This window comes from Phocoena sinus, chromosome 12, assembly GCF_008692025.1.
Source record: "Phocoena sinus isolate mPhoSin1 chromosome 12, mPhoSin1.pri, whole genome shotgun sequence".
Taxonomy (NCBI): Eukaryota; Metazoa; Chordata; class Mammalia; order Artiodactyla; family Phocoenidae; genus Phocoena; species Phocoena sinus.
The window spans coordinates 73,681,893-73,702,302 of NC_045774.1; the positions used below are offsets into that span (position 1 = coordinate 73,681,893).

The 20,410-nt window shown below is 43.2% G+C and overlaps 1 protein-coding gene across 1 annotated transcript; it reads right to left on the reverse strand.

Moving 5' to 3' along the window:
• Nucleotides 1-13,390: 13,390 nt before the first annotated feature.
• Nucleotides 13,391-15,483, reverse strand: TPBG (trophoblast glycoprotein). The gene has a single exon (XM_032651909.1). It carries the CDS (start codon nt 15,343-15,345, stop codon nt 14,086-14,088), a length of 1,260 nt encoding a protein of 419 aa, XP_032507800.1. The 5' UTR covers nt 15,346-15,483; the 3' UTR covers nt 13,391-14,085.
• Nucleotides 15,484-20,410: the final 4,927 nt, after the last annotated feature.

A 20,410-nucleotide genomic window follows, 5' to 3' on the forward strand; every position in this document is an offset into this window, starting at 1 on the left:
ACAAATGCTGCTTTTCAATAAGCGAAGTACAGAGGTAACAGTCAGAAACAAAATTAAAAATAGAGAGAGGCTGACCTTATCCTCTCTGCTGACAAACCAAAAACAAGCACAAAATCATCCTGGCAAATGTGCTGTTTTCTCAAGACTGGTCCACTAGCTACTGGATGAAGGAAGACTCCCAAGGGCTCATCCTAAAGGATCCCAGACTCAAGCCAACTTAGACCAAAAGGATCAGGGCTGCCTACCAGGGACAGAGCAGTGAGCTAGGGGCATCCTGCGTTCCTGAGGATTTCATGGAACAGGGCTGCCATATCACCTCTGGACTTCAAATCTACGAACCTGTAAGAGAAAGAAGTAAATTTACTTCTACTGAGTTTTCCGCCATTCACAACTAAGCCTAATCCAAATTAATGCACTCGATCTACCCTGCAGACTATGGTACTGCCAGAACCTTTGGAGCCGGTCAGGGCCTCCAGGAAGCCATTGCCATTAGGCAAGTCCTCCTGAGTTAAGCCTCAACCCAGCTTGTAACTCGATTCAGTTTGAAGATGGGCCCAAACTAATTCCATCCAGTCATGTACCATCAAGTCTCTGCACTCATTTCCCTTGGCGAAACGTTGGCTGCATATTGAGTTTCTCAAGCAAAACAAAGGATAGTAACAAATCGTCAAGCATCCTAAGTGTCAAACATCCTAAGCGTCAACATTGCTGACTGTGTTTAGTTAAATGCCATTTTTTCCTAACACAAAGTCATAGGATTGAGTGAGGCCTTCCCAAGGAAAAAGCAACTTACCTTCCTCCAGGGGGTAGATGAGACATATGGAAAAATCTGATTTAATGGTTCTTTGCTTTTGATTTATGTTGCTCTATCTTTTATTAAAGATCATCTGGCTAACACTGTGGCAACCTGCACAAGCAAAACAGTCAAGTGTGGGGGAAGAAGAGGCAACGTAAAAATGCATTTTGTATTTATTCTAAACGTCAATTTAATTGAAAAAGTTGTTTCTTTGCACGGAGAGGTTATTTTGCTGATGCGACCAACAGAGTCAGTTAAAGTAAGCTGGTTTGTACACGAAGATGCAGATGGCTTAAAAAATATCCTTATCACAGCGCACGTCAGGGAGGGTTTACGTAGACAGCAGAGGAATCCCTGAAGCTGGGCCTTGCTGAGAACAGTGGGATTAACACCCTGGAAGATACACAAGAAGGCCAGGAGCACTTGTTCTCAGTTTCTCCACCCAGAGGGCAACTGTCCAGCCAAGATTAAGCTGAAAAGACAGGATAAATTATTCTTAACTCTAACAGGGAGAATTTTACAACGACTCTGATTCAAATGATAAACACAGACCTCAGATCAGATAATTAAGGTCCAAACACTGAAGAGAAGGCTTGAACTGTCTGATTTCTCTACATTGGTCTTATTATACTGATTTTCAAAACTAAGTTTCACTTTGTGGAAAACATTTCCCCAGAATGGATGCAGCCAATCGCATAAAACTGATTTAAAGCCACAAAGGAAGTCTATGAACCCATCTAGATACTGAAAGTAAAATAGTGATACTATTTGTCTTAAAGAAAGTGCTGTTTTTTTAAGCTATTGTGATTTTTTTTTTTCCATTTCAGATTTGCAAATGGAATTCTCACATTGCTCTCTTTCATATACAATATTTTATTCGGGGCCTTATATTTACCATTTCTTCACATACATTAAATACCATTGAAATGTAGTGATTTTGTGTTTATACTTTAACATCAAAAAATGAAAACCTAAGGACTTTGAAACTGAAATTAAATTATTTGGTGACTTATCCATAACCCCAAATACCATACTTGTTAAAGAGAAACCTGTTATATATAGTCTTAATTTCCCTAAGAATGTATAGCATTGTGGTTATCGTGGTACGTGTGAGAAGGGAAGCAATATAGCACAGTGGTTAAGAAGTGGACTTTGGAGCCAGATTCAAATTCTAGGATCCTGGCTTCCAAATCTTAGCTCTACCACTTACTAGCTATGTGAACAATGGGCAGGTTATTTAACTTCCAAAGTGCCTCGGTTTCCTCATCTATGAAATGGTCCCTACTACACTCGCCCATTAAGAGGACAAAATAATTTAATGTTAATATAGCACTTGGCGCCAAAGCACTTTCTTAAGTACTACAAAATGTCTCTGCAGTTAACAGTAAAAAGCTAATTTAAAACTCCCTACCTATATGTGACCAACTTACTCTCAGGACTATTAGAACATAATACCACCCAACACTTAACTTGATTAGCCAGTATTAAATTATTAAGATTGCAGATTTGCTCAAGCAGTCTCTCTGGTGAATTCATTTCTCGTTAGAACACAAATCGAAGGATAGAAAAGATGAAGAAAGGACAGAGTATGAAGTACCCTGGCTGTTAGAGAGAGCCAGTCTCCTCCATTCATTCAAAGGTCAAAACCAGCTGGCCCTGAGAACTGACACACTAAATAGTGGCACCATCTTTAGACTTGATCAGGGAAACTTTTTCTTTTTGATTTGTGAGATAAAAACCAATATAAAGTACCATCTTACCTTAACTACTGAAACAGCCATGTATCTCCTGTCTCTCACACATCACTGCCAGACAGGTCTTCCTGGAGCAAAACAATAAGAGTCTGACTCCATTTTTGATGTTTGTTCTCTGATACTTTCAAGCCCCACTCCTCCCTCTTCATTTGTTGCCTCACATCTGGGCAAACCAATAAGAAGTGTGTCATGTATATAAATGTCAAACCACTATGTTGTATACCTGAAACTAATACAATATTGCATGTCAACTGTACTTAAAAAAATTTTTTTTTAAGGGCCAAGGATGCCATTACTCTGTTGGATAACTGCAAAATAGACCAACAAAGACTATGGGTTCTATTGAGTGCAGAGATTTATCAACGTGCCAAAGAGTTATTTCAAAACTGACTTAAGACCAGTGTCTCTCAACCCATTAAAGCAGTAATCACCATGGAGGGGCCCTGACAGTACTGAGTTGGGACTCTCTGTAGGAAGAAACTTATAAATATGAGCAGAGTAAAGCAGAACCCTCCAAAGTATATCCAGTAACCACCAAGTAGAGGTATGAGGGACTTTGCTATAGGGTGAGGAATCAGAAATGAAACAGAGTTCAGCAATTTGGCCCAATTGTGAATCCAGAATATACTAAAATAATTTATCCAACAGAGCACTGATTGGCTTTTGTGCCTCTACAACACTGGTTCTAAATTAATTTTAACATCAGCTAAGATGCACCCATTGGCCTTAAAGGCCTTAATCAATACTGGTGCCAAAGTTACAATTATAGCTGGGGATCCCAATACATTTAAACAATTATAGCTGGGGATCCCAATACATTTGCCTCCTTAGGTAGGAATAAACCTACCTAAGGAGGCAGAAAAACCTCTACTATGAAAATTATAGGACACTGATGAAAGACACTGATAATGACACAAGCAGATGGAAAGATGTACTGTGATTTTGGATTGGAAGAATCAATATTGTTAAAATGACCATACTATCTAAGGCAATCTACAGATTCAATGCAATCCCTATCAAATTATCAATGGTATTTTTCACAGAACTGGAACAAAAAATTTTTAGTTTGTATGGAAACACAAAAGACCCTGAGTAGCCAAACCATCTTGAGAAAGAAGAACGGAGATGGAGGAATCATGCTCCCTGACTGCAGACAATACTACAAAAGTACAGTCATCAAAACAGTATGGTACTGGTGCAAAAATAAACACCTAGATCAATGGAACAGGATAGAAAGCCCAGAAATAAACCCATGCACTTATGGTCAATCTATGACAAAGGAGGCAAAAATATACAATGGATAAAAGATAGTCTCTTCAATAAGTGGTGCTGGGAAAACTGGACATGTAACAGAATGAAATTAGAACATTCTCTAACAGCATATTCAGAATAAACTCAAAATGGATTATAGACCTAAATGTAAGACCAGATTCTATAAAACTTCTAGAGGAAAAAATAGGACATTCTTAGACATAAATTGCAGCAACATATTTTTGGATCCATCTTGTAAAGTAATGGAAACAAAAACAAAAATAAACAAACGGGACCTAATTAAGCTTAAAAGTTTTTGCACAGCAAAGGAAACCATAAACAAAACAACCCACAGAATGGGAGAAAATATTTGCAAACGGTGCGACCGACAAGGGATTAATTTCCAAAATACGCAAACAGCTCATACAGCTCAATATCAAAACAACAAACAACCCAACTGAAAAATGGGCAGAAGACCAAATATATATCTCTCCAAAGAAGACATACAGTTGGCCAAGAGGCACATGAAAAGACGCTCAGTATCGCTAATTATTAGGGAAATGTAAGTCAAAACCGAAATGAGGTATCACCTCACACCGGTTAGAATGGCCGTCATCAAAAAGTCTACAAATAGGGCTTCCCTGGTGGCGCAGTGGTTGAGAGTCTGCCTGCCGATGCAGGGGACACAGGTTAGTGCCCTGGTCCGGGAAGATCCCACATGCCGCGGAGCAGCTGGGCCTGTGAGCCATGGCCGCTGAGCCTGCGTGTCCGGAGCCTGTGCTCCGCGACGGGAGAGGCCACAACAGTGAGAGGCCCGCGTACCGCAAAAAAAAAAAAAAAAAAAAAGTCTACAAATAATAAATGCTGGAGAGGGTGTGGAGGACAGGGAGCCCTCCTACACTGTTGGTGGGAATGTAAATTGGTGCAGCCACTATGGAGAACAGTATGGAGGTTCCTTAAAGAACTAAAAATAGAGTTACCATATGATCCTGCAATCCTGCTCCTGGGCATATATCCAGAGAAAACTTTAATTCGAAAGGATACCTGCACCCAAATGTTCATAGCAGCTCTATTTACAATAGCCAAGATATGGAAGCAACCTAAATGTCCATCGACAGATGAATGGATAATGAAGATGTGGTACATATATACAATGGGATATCACTGAGCCATTAAAAAGAATGAAATAATGCTATTTGCAGCAACATGGATGGACCTGGAGATTATCATACTAAGTGAAGTAAGTCAGAGAAAGACAAACACCATATGATATCACTTATATGTGGAATCTTAAAAAAATGATGCAAATTAACTTATTTACAAAACACAAACAGACTCACAGACATAGAAAACAAATTTATGGTTTCCAAAGGGGAAAGGGGGGGGAGATCTGGCCACCTGGAGAGTGTGTGTGTGCGCGTGTGTGTGTGATTACTCAGGATGAACTTTACTTTATCCGTGATAAGGTCACCATAACGTGATGGAGCCTTCTAGCCAGCTGCCGCTATCCACCACCTAACCAAGTCAGCCTAGATCAAGGATGAGATTCAAGGGTCGGCACAACTGGCCAAACTTCATGCAGTCATCTTAGTGATGGAAAATGCTTGATCAAAAATTGGTCCAAAGTGCATGTTTGTACAGAATCTGTAAAAAAAAATCTGTCCATTTAGTCTGACCAATGGCAACAACTCCTTATCCAAGGAGTTGATTGCCCTGTAGATACCTAAGATAAAAATCAAGGTCCACATAAAGTTTGCCCATACTAGAGCCAAAATAAAAGGCCTTCTCAAGACATTTCTTATCCCTTTCAGAGTCCCAGACATTACTGATGGTGACCAAGGCATGCGTTTCACTTCTCAAAACAAATACCATAGACTCTAGAACGAGACATTCAGTGGAACTTTCACCTTACTAATGGCCACATGCTGTAAGCCTCAGAGAGCTATAATAGCTTACTTAAATAAGTTCAACATCAATTAAATAAGACATAGCACATCATCAATCAAACGTCAGTGGTGAATTATAATTGAGTCTGATTTCATCTGTGATGTCTGAGTACTGACAGCTTTCAAGCCCATACCCCCCCGCCCACTTTCTGTCCCACATTGGGGCAAGCTCCTAAGAAGGCCCATGAGCTTCATCCCTTGGCACCTGCTGGGTAGTTAAAACCCCAAATACCCCAACTCTCACTCTGGTCCCACCCCCTAATCACAATGAAAAACAAAGCCAAGCTCTGCCCTCCCAGAAAATCCCGTATGGGAGTAATAAACCTTTTGCTGCCCTCTTTATGCATGTGTGGTGTCATCAGGCTTGATATCCAAACTTATTTGGGGAGGAGATGTGGCTCTCACCCACTAGGGGATGACCACATCTATGCGTATCACTCCCCTGCTCATAGACCTCCAATAACTCCCCCACTGTCCACTGAATTAAATAGAAACTATTGATCGTAAATACAGATTTATCTTTGTAGTCTCACTCTCCACTATTCTCCTTGATAAACATCATTCTTCAAATGCTGTTGTTCCCAGAACGCACCTGGTCTTTAATTGCCTCCGTTCTCTGTGCTTATGCTCTGTCCTGAGTTTTCTCTTCTACCCACTGTCTCTATCGGCCCTTCTTCAAAATCATCTTAAAAGCCAATCCTCTGGGCTTCCCTGGTGGCGCAGTGGTTGAGAGTCTGCCTGCCAATGCAGGGGACATGGGTTCAAGCCCTGGTCTGGGAAGATCCCACGTGCCACGGAGCAGCTGGGCCCGTGAGCTACAAATACTGAGCTCTGCGCGTATGGAGCCTGTGCTCTGCAGCAAGAGAGGCCGCGACAGTGAGAGGCCCGCGCACCGCGATGAAGAGTGGCCCCCGCTTGCCACAACTAGAGAAAGCCCTCGCACAGAAACGAAGACCCAACACAGCCAAAAATAAATAAATGAATAAATAAATTAAAAAAAAAAAAAAAAAAAAAAAAAAAAGCCAATCCTCCATGAATGATTTTCTGAATCTTCCAATTAGACAAGCTCTCTCCCTGCTTTGAACCCCATATCACACAGTTTGAATCTCTGTCAGTGCTTTATCACATTCTACCCTGTAACAAAGTCATTCACATCTTATTGCTCCTGAAGCTCAGGGGTTGACAGCACAGGTCCTGGAAACAGACCAAAAAAAAAAAAATCCCACATCTGATTCTTGCTACCTGGTTGTGCTTGGGCAAGTCACCTAGCATCTCTAAACCTCAATTTTCTCTTCCAGTGAGAATAAGATCTTACACGTGAAGGGTTTTGCCTAGAACCTGATTCATACTAAGAACTCAATAAAATGTTAGCTATTATCATTGTTTATCCTCTCAACTGGATCAGAAGCAATTTTATGTCAGAAACTGATTTTTTAATCCAATGCAACAACAGTGTCTGGTATATAGAAAGCGTTGAATAGATATTTATTGAATGGACTGAATAAATGGCTCATAGGACTTCACTGAAATTTTAAAGAAGATTAGCACAGTTAAATCACATGCATGAATGTAAATTAATTCTAAGAACACACACACAAATCACCTAAAAAGAGAGTGGAATTCAGGAAAACATAGGTTTGTCTTAAAAACTGCTTGCTAACTTGTAACCTGGGTTATGGACTTAGCTATCTTCTAATTTTGGTATTTTAACAGAGAGTAGACATTTGTGGATCAAAAACAGTGACAAGTTCATTAGCAACTTAGAGTTTCTTTCTGATCAAAATCCTGTCCACAGAGCATTCAGTACTTTGTTTAAGAAAATCATACAGTGAACGATGTTGTTCCACATTTAATATTCTTAAATAGACATCAAAAATATTCTTAGAGTTCAGAAGAAAAAGATTATCCTCTGCTGCAGTAATTCTCATCCAAGGATCTACTTTAAGGGAAAAATATGGGAGACGTAGAAACACAGGTAGGTATAACGATGCTCATGAGAACATTAGCAAGAAACATCCTATGTGTGTAAAACATGTGATTGTCTGCAGTACTTTAAACTATTAAAATAGTTTGGTTTTTTTTTTTTTTTTTTGCAGTATGCGGGCCTCTCACTGTTGTGGCCGCAAAAAAATAAAAAAAGTGTCCTTTAAATGTTTGATAGCCATGTGTTTGCCATGATCTATCAAAATAACTACAGAATGTGTCTAATTGAAAGATTAAAGTCTTCCTTGAAGGCATTTAACTAGCTGTATTGTCAAACTCAGAGAATCTGCCTTGCACATAGAAAGGAACGTTTGTAAACTGACTGACCTGATGTTTCAGTCAGTCCAGCTCTCCTGTGTGCAAGTCGTCACCTTGAAATGTTATATATCAGGGTTCTCTTTAGGGGAAGAAAACACAAAGTTGTACAAATAGGACTGTGGGGGGCGAAAGGGAGGTCAGGAGAACTGTAAACTTCCACTTTAAAAAAGCCTATCTTGATAACATCTTCAGGTTCTTGAAAACATATTCCCAAATATTTACTTTTCACAAAAATATTATAGTTGGTTATATTTTAAGCTTTGGCTTCCTTAAAAGCAAATGTATCCTTACATTCACCAAGTCCAAATGGGAACCACCAATAAATCCTATTAGCAGAAAATGTCAGCTAAACTGCATTTCTGTTTTTATAAACACTTTACAGGTTTGTGACATGGTAACCATGATCCTGAATCTTATACCACATTTTCATTTTCAGTAGCCAGGCAAACCTAATGAATTTCCCACGTGACACATTAAAAGGCACCGATGATAGATTTTTCTCAAAATGCACGTAAGATGAGAAACCTTTTGAGATCTGTGGCATGCATGCTACAGGACTTTGGGACTGTCATGAGTTTGGTCCTGTATATGTAGAGACAGTGAACTGGCACAGCAGCAGCAGAGCTGCTGGGGTTTGGCCCGTCAGTCCACTGGTTTTCCAGGGTGATGATGGATTTCCATCGATTTGGATTCCCTGTTTGGTCTCGGTCCTCAGAGGATGGGTGGTAGCCTGCACCCGGAGTGGGTGCCAGCCGGGAGAGCCGAGCAGAGCATGCAAAGCTGACTGCTCACCTGGTGACTGACCGACTTCACGGCCTGTGAACTTGGTCTCATTTGTTTGGTGTTCTCACCAGCTGAGCTAACTCATCTTTTAAGATAGAATTACACAGGCTCACACAGCTTTCCAGAGTTGTTTTCTCTTCCAAAGAAATATCACCGTTAAATTTCCGAAATATTTCCTATCATACTATGGACTCAGAGGAACTTTATGTAAGCATATTCTGGGGTCTGACACTTAATTTTTTGAATGCACTGAAAGTGAAATTTAAACAAATGTAGTGAATGTTTGAGCACAAAGCAAAAACAATAAAACAAATTCACGTCAATTGCCTTTTTTTAAATTAGACAAGAGAATTTCAAAGGTCTCAAGGTAGGTAATTAGCAATACCACCATGTGGCAAAAAAAGAACTAGAAAGGGAGTCTGGAACCCTGAGATCTAGTCCTAGTTGTTGCTATTTAACATGTCACAATTATCAGGTTTTCATTTGTAGAATGGGAAACTGGGCTTGACACATTTAAGAGCCCATCCAATTTTGAAATACTAAGAATTCTTTTTCTTCTCAAAAATACATAAGTCATATATTAAATGTTTTTAAATCTAGATTTTTTTAACCCATGACAAAATTAGAGCTGCTAAAATGTTTTAAGATAAAACATAAAACCAGCCTGCTTTTTTTTTTTTTTTTTTTTGGAGGTACGCGGGCCTCTCACTGTGTGGCCTCCCGTTGCGGAGCACAGGCTCCGGATGCGCAGGCTCAGCGGCCATGGCTCACGGGCCCAGCCGCTCCGTGGCATGTGGGATCTTCCCGGACCGGGGCACGAACACCATGTCCCCAGCATCGGCAGGTGGACTCTCAACCACCGCGCCACCAGGGAAGCCCCAGCCTGAATTTTTAATCAAACATTACTAGGGATGGAAAGATACCTGTACAAAACATCCTCAAGGAGCTGTTTTTCTCCTCCTAAAAGACAGGATCACCTAGACAATACAGAATATATTTTCTTAAATTAATTATTTTCTAGTGCAGTGCTGCAGGATTACTGAAAGATTTTAAAAATACATCATCAAGGTATTTTTCATATATGATCTAGAAATATAATTTCCTCCTTCTCTCTCCTTTACTGTGAAAGATCCTTGCACAAGTGTAAAAGTGAAACTTGAATCTCATCGGAAAAATGTCTGTCTTCACTGCAGGGTGCTGCTCTCTGAAGGCTGGATTTTGGAGCAGAAAGAAAGCACGGGCCAAACTGGTTTTAACTTGCAAACCAGCAGAAATGATAGGAAAGATTCCCAAGCTAGAGCTACAAAGCCTCTGATGTCCTAAAGAAGGTAAGCCTCCTATTTGAACGTTAGTCCAAAAGGGACAGAGTCAAACGGAATACCTAAGGAAACAATCATAGTTCATTTGGGAGCTTCTTTTATTCCACCCACTTTAATTAAAAAGTCAGATAACAAAGTTGTAACTTATTTCCAATTAAATATTGAGATGAGCATAATCCACATTTGCTGCCAATCAAGGTATTTAAGAGAATGTACCGGGCTTCCCTGGTGGCACAGTGGTTGAGAGTCCGCCTGCCGATGCAGGGGACACGGGTTCGTGCCCCGGTCCGGGAAGATCCCACATGCCGTGGAGCGGCTGGGCCCGTGAGCCATGGCCGCTAGGCCTGCGCGTCCGGAGCCTGTGCTCCGCAACGGGAGAGGTCACATCAGTGAGAGGCTCACGTACCGCAAAAAAAAAAAAAAAAAAAAAAAAAAAAAAAAAAAAAAAAGAATGTACCTTTTATTTCAACCAATCCTTCCTCCGCCTCTGAAAAAAAAAAAAAAAGAAAATCTTGTCTATTATCGATAGTATCGATTTAAGTAGCTCTTTTTTCTTTAAAAAATGTTATCAAATGTGCTTCAAAGAAGCCTTATTTTATAAGAAAGATCTATCAGTTATAAGGTATAAATGTGCCTCATGGGTCACCATTGAGTCGCATGGGGCAGCAAAATTGATGATACATATATTAATGTTGCAAACTGAATTGTTACATTGAGAAGGGCGAGTTACAATTCAGGGTCAAATAGCTGTATTAGCCTAAATTCTTGCCACTTGAAATTGAAATTTATTGGACATTTTAATAGCTTTTTAAATTGAGGGATTTATCAAGTACTTACATTTTTAAGTATTTTTCTAACTTTCTTCACATGAAACTTGTAAAAGAAAAATGAAGGGTGTTTTCTGCTGAAACCTTTGCTGAGTAATAAAATGTATCACCAACCAAAATAATTTTGAAAAATGGACTATTTGTAGGTTTCTAGGATCAATAATGCATAATGGTACTAAAGAACAGTGTTTAAAACAAGTGCACTTAAAGCGATACTTTCATTTTCTTTTTGCCTATAATCCTTATTGGATTTATATAGCACCTATCTGCCAAGGAACTCAGAATGCCTTATAAGCTTATAGACTTCGAGTATTATGACTACACAATAACAAATGTTTTCAAGCAATAATATTTTTTACCTGAAGAATATCTATTTCCATGTACTGGGGAAGAGCAAGCAGTGATATGATATAAAATTGGGAAGTTTATACAAAGGAAGAAGCAAGGGGGTGAAAAAGAAGCAGAAAATCACAAACTTCAAAAAAGCCATCACCTAATGGGCAAAAACTCGGCTTCACTGTGTCACAGATTCTGCTTCAGTGAGTTGATGAGAAAAGCTAGACTGGCAAATCTAGCGCTTTCCTGGATGTTAGATAGAGCTCAGTTTTTAACTGTTAGATTATCACATGATGAAGGAGAAATCATTCTTCTGAACAGAGACGCTATAAATATTACAATTTGTTGTTTTCTACAATATCAGCAGACTTAGCAATGAAAGCCCATCGGCAGTGTATTCCTAAGATGGTGTGCTTTTATTTATTAGATGTTTTCACTATTTTTTGGCTGGGTTTTGGCATCACCCTTAGGAAATAATGGCAGCCAGCCAGTTTATGAATTCCTGGTGAACACTTAAAATGTTTAATAGAATAATATTAAGTACCATATAGTTAACCTTTTCTTAGGAATTGTAGGATCTGACGTATAACCTCAAAATAATGCATGCTATTTCATAAAATGAGCCTTAAGGAACTTAATATAGTTAAAATGAAAACATCATATTCTGTCTGTCTAATCTAATCTAAACAAGGAACAGATACAGATATTTTTAGCTCTATTTTGAAAACTTCTGAATTTAACTCAAAGAGGAAAAAGCTTTCTATGCTTCTATTGTAAAAAAGATTTCTAGAACTAAAGTACTGTCTAATCCTATTTCATTTATAAAAGTATGGAAACCTAAATTTTATTTCAAATATAAAACACCCCCGAACATGATCTTTTTTTTTTTTTTTTTCTGTACGTGGGCCTCTCACTGTTGTGGCCTCTCCCGTTGTGGAGCACAGGCTCCGGACACGCTTCGCGGCATGTGGTATTTTCCCAGGCCGGGGCACGAACCCGTGTCCCCTGCATCGGCAGGCGGACTCTCAACCACTGCGCCACCAGGGAAGCCCACCAGAACGTGATCATTTTAAAGGGAAGGAAGGGCCCTAAGACTTACTGGCACAAGTTTACCTACACTTTAAATTAAGCAATAATGGCTAAATTAAAAGTCACTTTATATAAGAGTTTAGAGATTAATGGAATTTACTTTTAAACTTCCTTGGCAAATAATAAACTCTGAAAAAAATCTTGTCTATTATTGACAGTATCACTTGATTAATCAATTGCTTTTATTTACACCTAAGTGTGATTTATTCTTCACAAAGGTGTATATACTAACATAGAGTTTAGCTAAAATCAAAATGTCCCCAAATTCTTAAGTGCTGAACTGAACATAAGAACCTACGATTAGTTGAGACACTCGTTTGTAAACATAGACAGTTATCTCTGGTTATTTCCTCAAATTCATATCCTACCATAACAATTATTTTTTAAACACATTAGCAATCTCTGATAATCAAACTATCAACCCTATAGGTTCCATTTTAAGCATTTAAAAAAATATATTCTCAGGAAAATCTTAAGTTCCAACTTACATTCTGACCTTATAACTTTTTAAAGTTACTCTTTTAAATCTTTTATTTTAGAATATTCTATGTCTTGAGACACTTCATTTTCATACATTTATTTGCATTATATTTGTTTCGTACTCTGCTCTAAAAATCCACAGAACAATTTCATGTGGAGAGTTTTATTACGTAAATAATTTTGTTCTGTCCTAACTTAGTCTAGAAAAAGCCCCACACTGTGAACTGCTTATCATACCGAACTCTTCCCTCTTACGAACTTTATAGTGCTTTTACAAAATTGTTTAATGAATAGCATTAACTTTCACATGAATATTCAAATTCTCTATGTAAACCCTGAAAGGATCCACCATCTCAAAACTATCTCCAAAGTCTGTCTGTATAAGACACTGCTCCCGTTTCATTCTCAGCTATAATAACTAACACCTTAATTATCATCAGAACCAAGACCATTTAATATCACTGCCCCTAATCTTTTTTTCCAATAGTAAACTTGAACACAACTGTAATTCTTTTAAGAATCTTTATTTAATTTTTTTGGAACAATTTAGTTTGCTGGATCTCGATGCAGTTTATAAAAAAACGTCAGCACAGTTTCATATAAACTGCAGTCAGAAAAGTAACTTGTCAAAGAAGTTATCTGAAGTTGCAAGTTATTTTCTGTAATATGCAGAACAGGAAAATGTAAGCATGCTCTCAGATGCAGGCGCTCCTGTGTGCTATGGAGTTACTTTGAAGAGCTTGCTAAGGTCTGCGGGCAGTTTATGGAATGCAATCATTCTCTCCACAATTTTGGTACATGAGAATAAAACTGATATTTATGAAATACGTCTTTTTCTCAAAAAAGTTGAGGCAGCTTTTGTTGAATGCTATCTGTGGGAGTACATTTGATAACCTTGAACTGTACTAAGAGAAAGAGGCAGCCAGGAGGCCATGTTCATGCTGAAACTTGAAAACATCCCTCCAGACGTGTTGATTTCCCAGAAAAGGAAGAGGATAAAACACTAAGCACAGTTGTCCATTGTCTTACAGTAGCAGAACACACCAAGAAACTTTACATAAGGGAGCAAACTCCCTTCACTGCTTTCAGTCAAGGTCAGTGGCAGCTACAGTGGAGGGTGGTGGTGCAGCAAGCCTAGGACAGGACAAAAGCTGAAGTCTACATCTCATGCATAGCTGTCCTTGTTCTGTCCTCGCGCGGTTCTCAGACATCCGAATTAGAACTGAGGTTTGTTAACCTGGGGTCCGCATTGATTTCGTATCTGTAATGATACCCTTCCATGTGATCCCTGCAGGCATCTCTGATGTTATGCATCCACTTTTTTATCCCTTTGCGATTCAAATACAAAACCAGTAGGAAAATGGCGCCTATCAGGGCTAAAACAATACCCAGGAAGACATAAGACGTCTGCAGGGATGGAGGAAGAATAGGGTCACAGTCCAGGTCGGAGCTGTTGAGTTCCAAGAGGACCCGATTCCTCATTTTTTCCGGGAATGCACAAGTGAGCCTGGCTTTGCCCTGCACTACCTCTGTCTCCTTGAGCCAGGCCACCATGTCCGCCATGTGGCAGTCACAGACCCAGGGATTGTCGTCCAGGAAGACTCTGACGTGAGGCAGGCTTTGCAGCTCTGCCAGGGTGCCGTTGTGCAGGACCTTGAGGGCGTTGTTCTCCAGGTGGAGGCTTTCGAGGTGTGTCAGGTTGCGGAAGGACACATAGGTCAGGCTCACCAGCGAGTTGTTGCGCAGGTCCAGGTGCCTGAGGCCGGGCAGCTGGGCCAGGACGTCGCGGGGCAGGTAGAGGAGGCGGTTGCTGACCAGCTCCAGGCGGCGGAGCCCGCGCAGCGCGTGGCCTGCTCGCAGGGCCGCTGCCACCGCACCCTCAAAGCTCCGGTTCTGCCGCTCGGCCGCAGGGGGCACGATGCGGTTCAGGATCAGTTCCACCAGGGGGCTGGGGCCCGCGACGCTGGCGTTGCCGCCCGAGAAGGCGAAGGGGCTGAGGTCGGCCAGCGGGTTGTGGCTGAGGTCGAGCTGGCGCAGGCTGGGCAGATGCGCGAAGGCGCCGGCGCGCACCTCCTCCAGGTGGCTGCCGCTGAGGTTGAGCGCGGCCAGCTCGGCCAGCGGCGGCCGGCGGGCGAAGGCCCCGGCGGGGAGCACCGCCAGCTGATTGCCGGTGAGGAAGAGGTTGCGCACGTAGGGGGGCAGGTCCGCGGGCACCTCGGTCAGGTTGCGGTTAACGCACTTGACGGTGCGCGCCGCCTCGGAGCACTCGCACGCCGGGGGGCATCGGCCCGACAGCTGAGGCTGGGCGGACGCCGCGGAGACCGGGAACGCCGAGGAGGTGGACGAGGACGCAGAGGAGGGGAGGGAGGACGACGAGACCCAGCCCAGGAGGACCAGCGCCAGCCGTGCCAGCCGCAGCCTCCCGTCCCCGGCGGCGGGGCCCCGGGAGCACCCCCCAGGCATCGCGGCTCGGGTCTCCCCGGAGCTGGGCTGGGACGCTGCCCGCTCCGAAGGTTCGGGAGGTTGGGCCCGGAGGGCGCGGGCCGGCCGGAAGCGTCTGGAGAAAACTTTGGTCTTGTGGAAGCTGAGGAGGGCCGCTGCCGCCGCCGCTGCCGCCGCTGCCGCCGCTGCCGCAGGAACTTGGCTAACCCCCTCGCCGCCGGGCGTCCCCCTCCCGGGGCCGAGTCCCCCGCCCCTTCCCTCCAGAAAGTACGCACGGCGGGTCGGGACGCTCAGCGCCGCGCTCTTCCTCCGTGCCTCTTCCAGTAGCCGCCCCCGGGTGGCACCTCCTCGCCTCTTTTGTTGGCGCCTCGCGCAGGATCCGAGGCGCGACCTGGGACAAGCGGGAGAGAAGCGTGAGGTGCAGCGGCGCCCGCAGCTCCCCGAGTGCAGGAACCGGCCTCTGCCAGCCAAGTCGTCCCCACTCGGTACCCGAGACCTCCCTCCTTTAAGCCCGTCCGAGCCTCGCCTCCCCCAGCGCGCCACGCAGATCCGTACCCCGGGAGAGGGGCGCGCGACCCGAGATGCCGGAGCGCAAAGTCTTCCGTCTGCTGCGGCCCCTACTATATATACCCTTGCAGCTCCCGCCCTCCTCCTTTCCCGATCCCACTCGTACAGTCCCCTACCCCCCACCCCCGCTCCCCCGCATCGAACTTCTCGCTTAATCCCCAGCGCCTCCCGGCCAAACTTCTCACTCTCCCAGGTCCTTCCCCCTTCCGCCCACCGTCTCCGCAGACTACCTGCCTTCCGGGGTCTCCGCCCCCCGCCCGGACTTCTCCTCCCGGCCCAGGTGAGGATGAGAGGGAAGTTTCATGCTACAGGAGTATTTTCATCTCTCAGAACCCTCTCGGATTAAGTGGAGGAGCGTATAGCTGGCGCCCCCAAGCCCGCGCCCCCTCCAGCCCCTAGGATCCGAGGGCATTCCAGTCATCTCCGAAAGGGAGGGGAGAGGCCGCGAACAAAGCAACGGCGGAACCCGGACCTGCGCTCCTCTCCTGCCCGAGGGCGGGGAGGGGCCCCGGAGCTGCCTTCTCTGCCACCTCCCCACCGCCCGCCCACCACCTCCCAAGGCAACTCCCAGTCCCACCGGAGTCGCGGGGACTTCTCGGGTCCGAGCTGCGCGCCGACTCTCCTCGCACCCCAGCCCCAGGCCCAACCTCCGCAGCTGGGAAAAACCAATCCGGGGGTCGGGGGAGGGCAGGCCTGCCGGAGTGGCTGCTCCGGCCGCGCGGCCAGCCTCGGCGGACCTCAGTGGGGGGATTGAATAAAGGAGGCGAGGGGGGAGTCTGCGCCGCGCACCTCCCCCTGGTGGAAACTGACGAGGAATGCGCCAGAAAAGGTGAGGGAATCCCTTCTTCTCCCCCTTCCCCGACATCCCATGGTGGTTCCTCGTTTTGCATACTGGACTTACCTTGGACAGGAACAAAACCGCCGGTGAATCTCGTGGAATTCGTCCTGATTCGGGCACTTATGGCAGTAACCGGGTAGATTTAGGCGTCACAGAGCAACGCGAAGCAGCAGCGTAAAGAAGGGAGCTGAAAATGCACAGCGGCAGCGGTAAAACGCCCAGCAGCCTGCAAGGGAGTTTCGCGAGTCTTCCCACCAAAGTGATAACGTTAGACTGCCAACTTCAGATTTAGGTGTAATTAACGCGTCCCTACCTGTCCCGCCCCCGCACTTCTCCGGATAACTTACGGAACTTGTGAAGGGAGAGAGCTAACTTTAAGAAGGGGGAAAAAAGATTGGTGGAGAAGAGATTCACTCTTGATTCATGAGCTTTTCCCTTCCCCAAATTAAAAGCAGAAGGAAGAAAACGGCCGCCAAAGCGTCCTAGAAACAAAAGGCATACAAAGAGGACGTGAGTCACCCGGAAAGCGGACCCGCCCCGCTCACCAGATGTGGCAGCGATGTGTCAGTGCAAGTCACTTAAGATGGGAGAGCTCACGGGGTGGGAGTGGGAGGGAGGCCGCCTGGGGAGAGCAGAAGTTTGGTACCAATATCTAACGCCCCAGGAGGCGCCAGGTAGGCAGGGAACCGAGAGGCTTAAGTCGGGAAAGGAGACTCTGAATGACTGGGTATAGGGGGGATTTGTTACATCGGAGAGGTTTGGGGTCCTGCAGGCTCAATCCTTGTTCTCTCAGTGACTCTGTATCTCCTTTCTCCCCATCAAATAATTTCCCTGAAAGGATGAGAAGGTGGCTGGTTATTCAAGGCTTGTTCATTTTAGAAAGAAAATGGCAATTAGAGCAAACAGTTGGGGAAATTAAGATCTGGTAATATGAAAAGGATCGAATAAAGAATGCCGAAGTTTGTGCCTGTGACGTGTGCCTTTACTGTGAAAAAAGGCCCCAACTCTCAAGTTGATTCCTTATTACTTTTGTGGGAAGAGATAGTCTGCAGAGCCAATAGCCAAAATGACCCAGACAAGAACTGGAGGGGTTGGAGAATGCAACAATTTGTGCAAAAAGCCAGTTTTGTTCACTTGTATCTTCAGCACGTTTATCTAAATCTCTTTTTCTTGTTTTTAAAAGTGTTTTTTTAACACGCATGTGAAACACTTTGACAAAAGAATCTGAAAAGCTGTAGTGATGTTCTGTATCTCGATGGTGGTGGTGGTTACATAAATCTATACATGTGTCAAAATTCATAGAACTTCGTACACAGAAAAGAATCAGTTTTACTGTAGGATAATTTTTAAACAAAATTAATTACTCATGGGGAAAAAACTGTCGTAATGCTCTGGCATGATATTAATTCTGGTTCTGTTCTGTTAAGGAGTGAGAAGCGCCTTAGGATTTAGAAAGATAACATTCTCATCCGATCTTAGAGTCAGTTCGGCAGTACAGATACCATGAGTACTATTGTCTTGTTATTCGTGTTATTATTCTGTTTCACAACTGAAAAAACTGCGGCTCTGAACTGAGGATAGCTAGCATTGACAGTGTCTTTTACTTGCCAAGCCCCGCCTGTGCTTATCACTTTACAGAAGTTATCTCTTTTGTTCTTCCCATCAGTACTCAGGTAGGTTCTCTTGCTGCAGTTTTAAAGAGGAGAAAAACTGAGGCAGGAGTCAGTTATATAACTTGTTCTAATGTGTGGTGGAGGTAGGGACCAGGCCCGGATTTGTCTGCTTTTCTTAAATAGCTCACCTTCTGCCTCTGGGTAACATTCAGGAGTTTGTGCAAAGTCCTAGTCTGTATCACTTAGGCAGAAGCAAAGCCTCTCCCCTGGTTCTCTTCCTCCTGATTTTCTTCTACTTGCCTGCAGTTGGCAGTTGGTTATGGCTGCTGAATCCGGACTCAGAAATTTGGGGGCATTTTTAGCTCCGCCACTTACTCATTGTGTGGTTTCTGTATACCTCCGTTTCTTAATCTGTAAAATAGGACCACTAATAAAACGTTATGGCATTTCCATGAGAACTGAGATAACAGGCAAAATTGCCTGTTATTATTGTGCTCTTCTTAATTACTCGCCCTCTCGCCTTTTATTGTGCACCCACCATATCCCTGTAACTGTGTTAGTGATAGGAACCCAAGGATGAATAGTGTAAGGTCTCTTTCAAGTAGAATTGCCAGATTTAGCAAATAAAAATACAGGACACTCAGCTAAACTTGAATTTCAGATACACGATGAATGATTTTTTAGTATGACTGTGTCCCACGCAGTATTTGGGATGTACTTACACTAAAAAATTTTGTTCTTTACCTGAAATTCTAACTTAACCTGGCATCCTGTATTTGGTCTGGTGACAAAGGAGTTCATAACCTGGTGGAAGAAACACAGAAACAAGAGCTTTCAATGCAGAACATTGAATGCAGTTTAGTATGTGTATCTTTCCAATCTCTCTCTTTGTATATATTTTACTTCTGTTTTTGCTATTTTTTATATGAATGGGATCCTAGTATATGTATTATTCATGATTTTTTTAGTTTTGAAATAACCATATATCATTCTGTGTCCATACATATAGGTATGCTTTCTTCTTTATTTTATAGACTGCAAAATATTCTGTTCTGTGGATTGTTTTACCACATTTTTTAACTGCCCTATTGAAAGACATTAAGATCAGTAACTACTTTTTAAAGAAGTTTCCTTCAAGTGAGAAAGGCTTACTAGGATCAGTTCTATTTTGATTGTCTTCAGCATCTAATTATCCGGAATTATCATACTTGCTTTACTCCTGACAGCTTGAACATTTTTTTGTGCATGATGCTATTTACATGCTCTAAAGCAGAACAGAGAATTTCAGAGCACATTTTTCCCCATTTATTCTTCCATTCCAGAATAAAATAAAAGAAGGATCTGAATGTCCTAATGGAGAAGAACTAATCTAGTGTATTTCATAGGTCATTTTGTAGCCTCCAGGAAAATATCTCTGCACTATTATTTATTTAGCACATTGTTTCTGCAGGAACCGTTTTTCTTCTAATGACCCAAAGGAAAGTCATTAGTAAATTTTTGAGATATTGCTGCTAAATCCTGGGAAGGCAAGGAATAATGTAGTTTTTTAAATGATGGGCGATTATGGCTACCCTCACAGTAACTAGAAGAGAGAAACCATGTGGTGCAGCATGGACAAACATCGAGGTTATTTAAGACTAGTTAATTTTGGTCTCTGCCTTAAATGAGCAAAGGAGTTGATAAAGGTGAACACTCTCAAGTCTAAAAAATTTCTAAAACAAAATCAAACATTGGTGAATGTCAAACACACATGTCATAAAACCATGAACCGACACTTAAAACCAGAACAATCAACTTGATAGTCAATTTGGGGGGGGGATATATATATATTTTTTTCTTTCTTTCTTTCTTTTTGAGGTACGCGGGCCTCTCGCTGCTGTGGCCTCTCCCGTTGCGGAGCACAGGCTCCGGACGCGCAGGCTCAGCGGCCATGGCTCACGGGCCCAGCCGCTCCGCGGCATGTGGGATCTTCCCGGACCGGGGCACGAACCCGCGTCCCCTGCATCGGCAGGCGGACTCTCAACCACTGCGCCACCAGGGAAGCCCTGGGGGAAAAAATATATTTTAA

Excerpts from the sequence above, each read along its gene's own strand:
- TPBG (XM_032651909.1), bottom strand. The coding sequence starts at position 15,345 with ATGCCTGGGGGGTGCTCCCGGGGCCCCGCCGCCGGGGACGGGAGGCTG.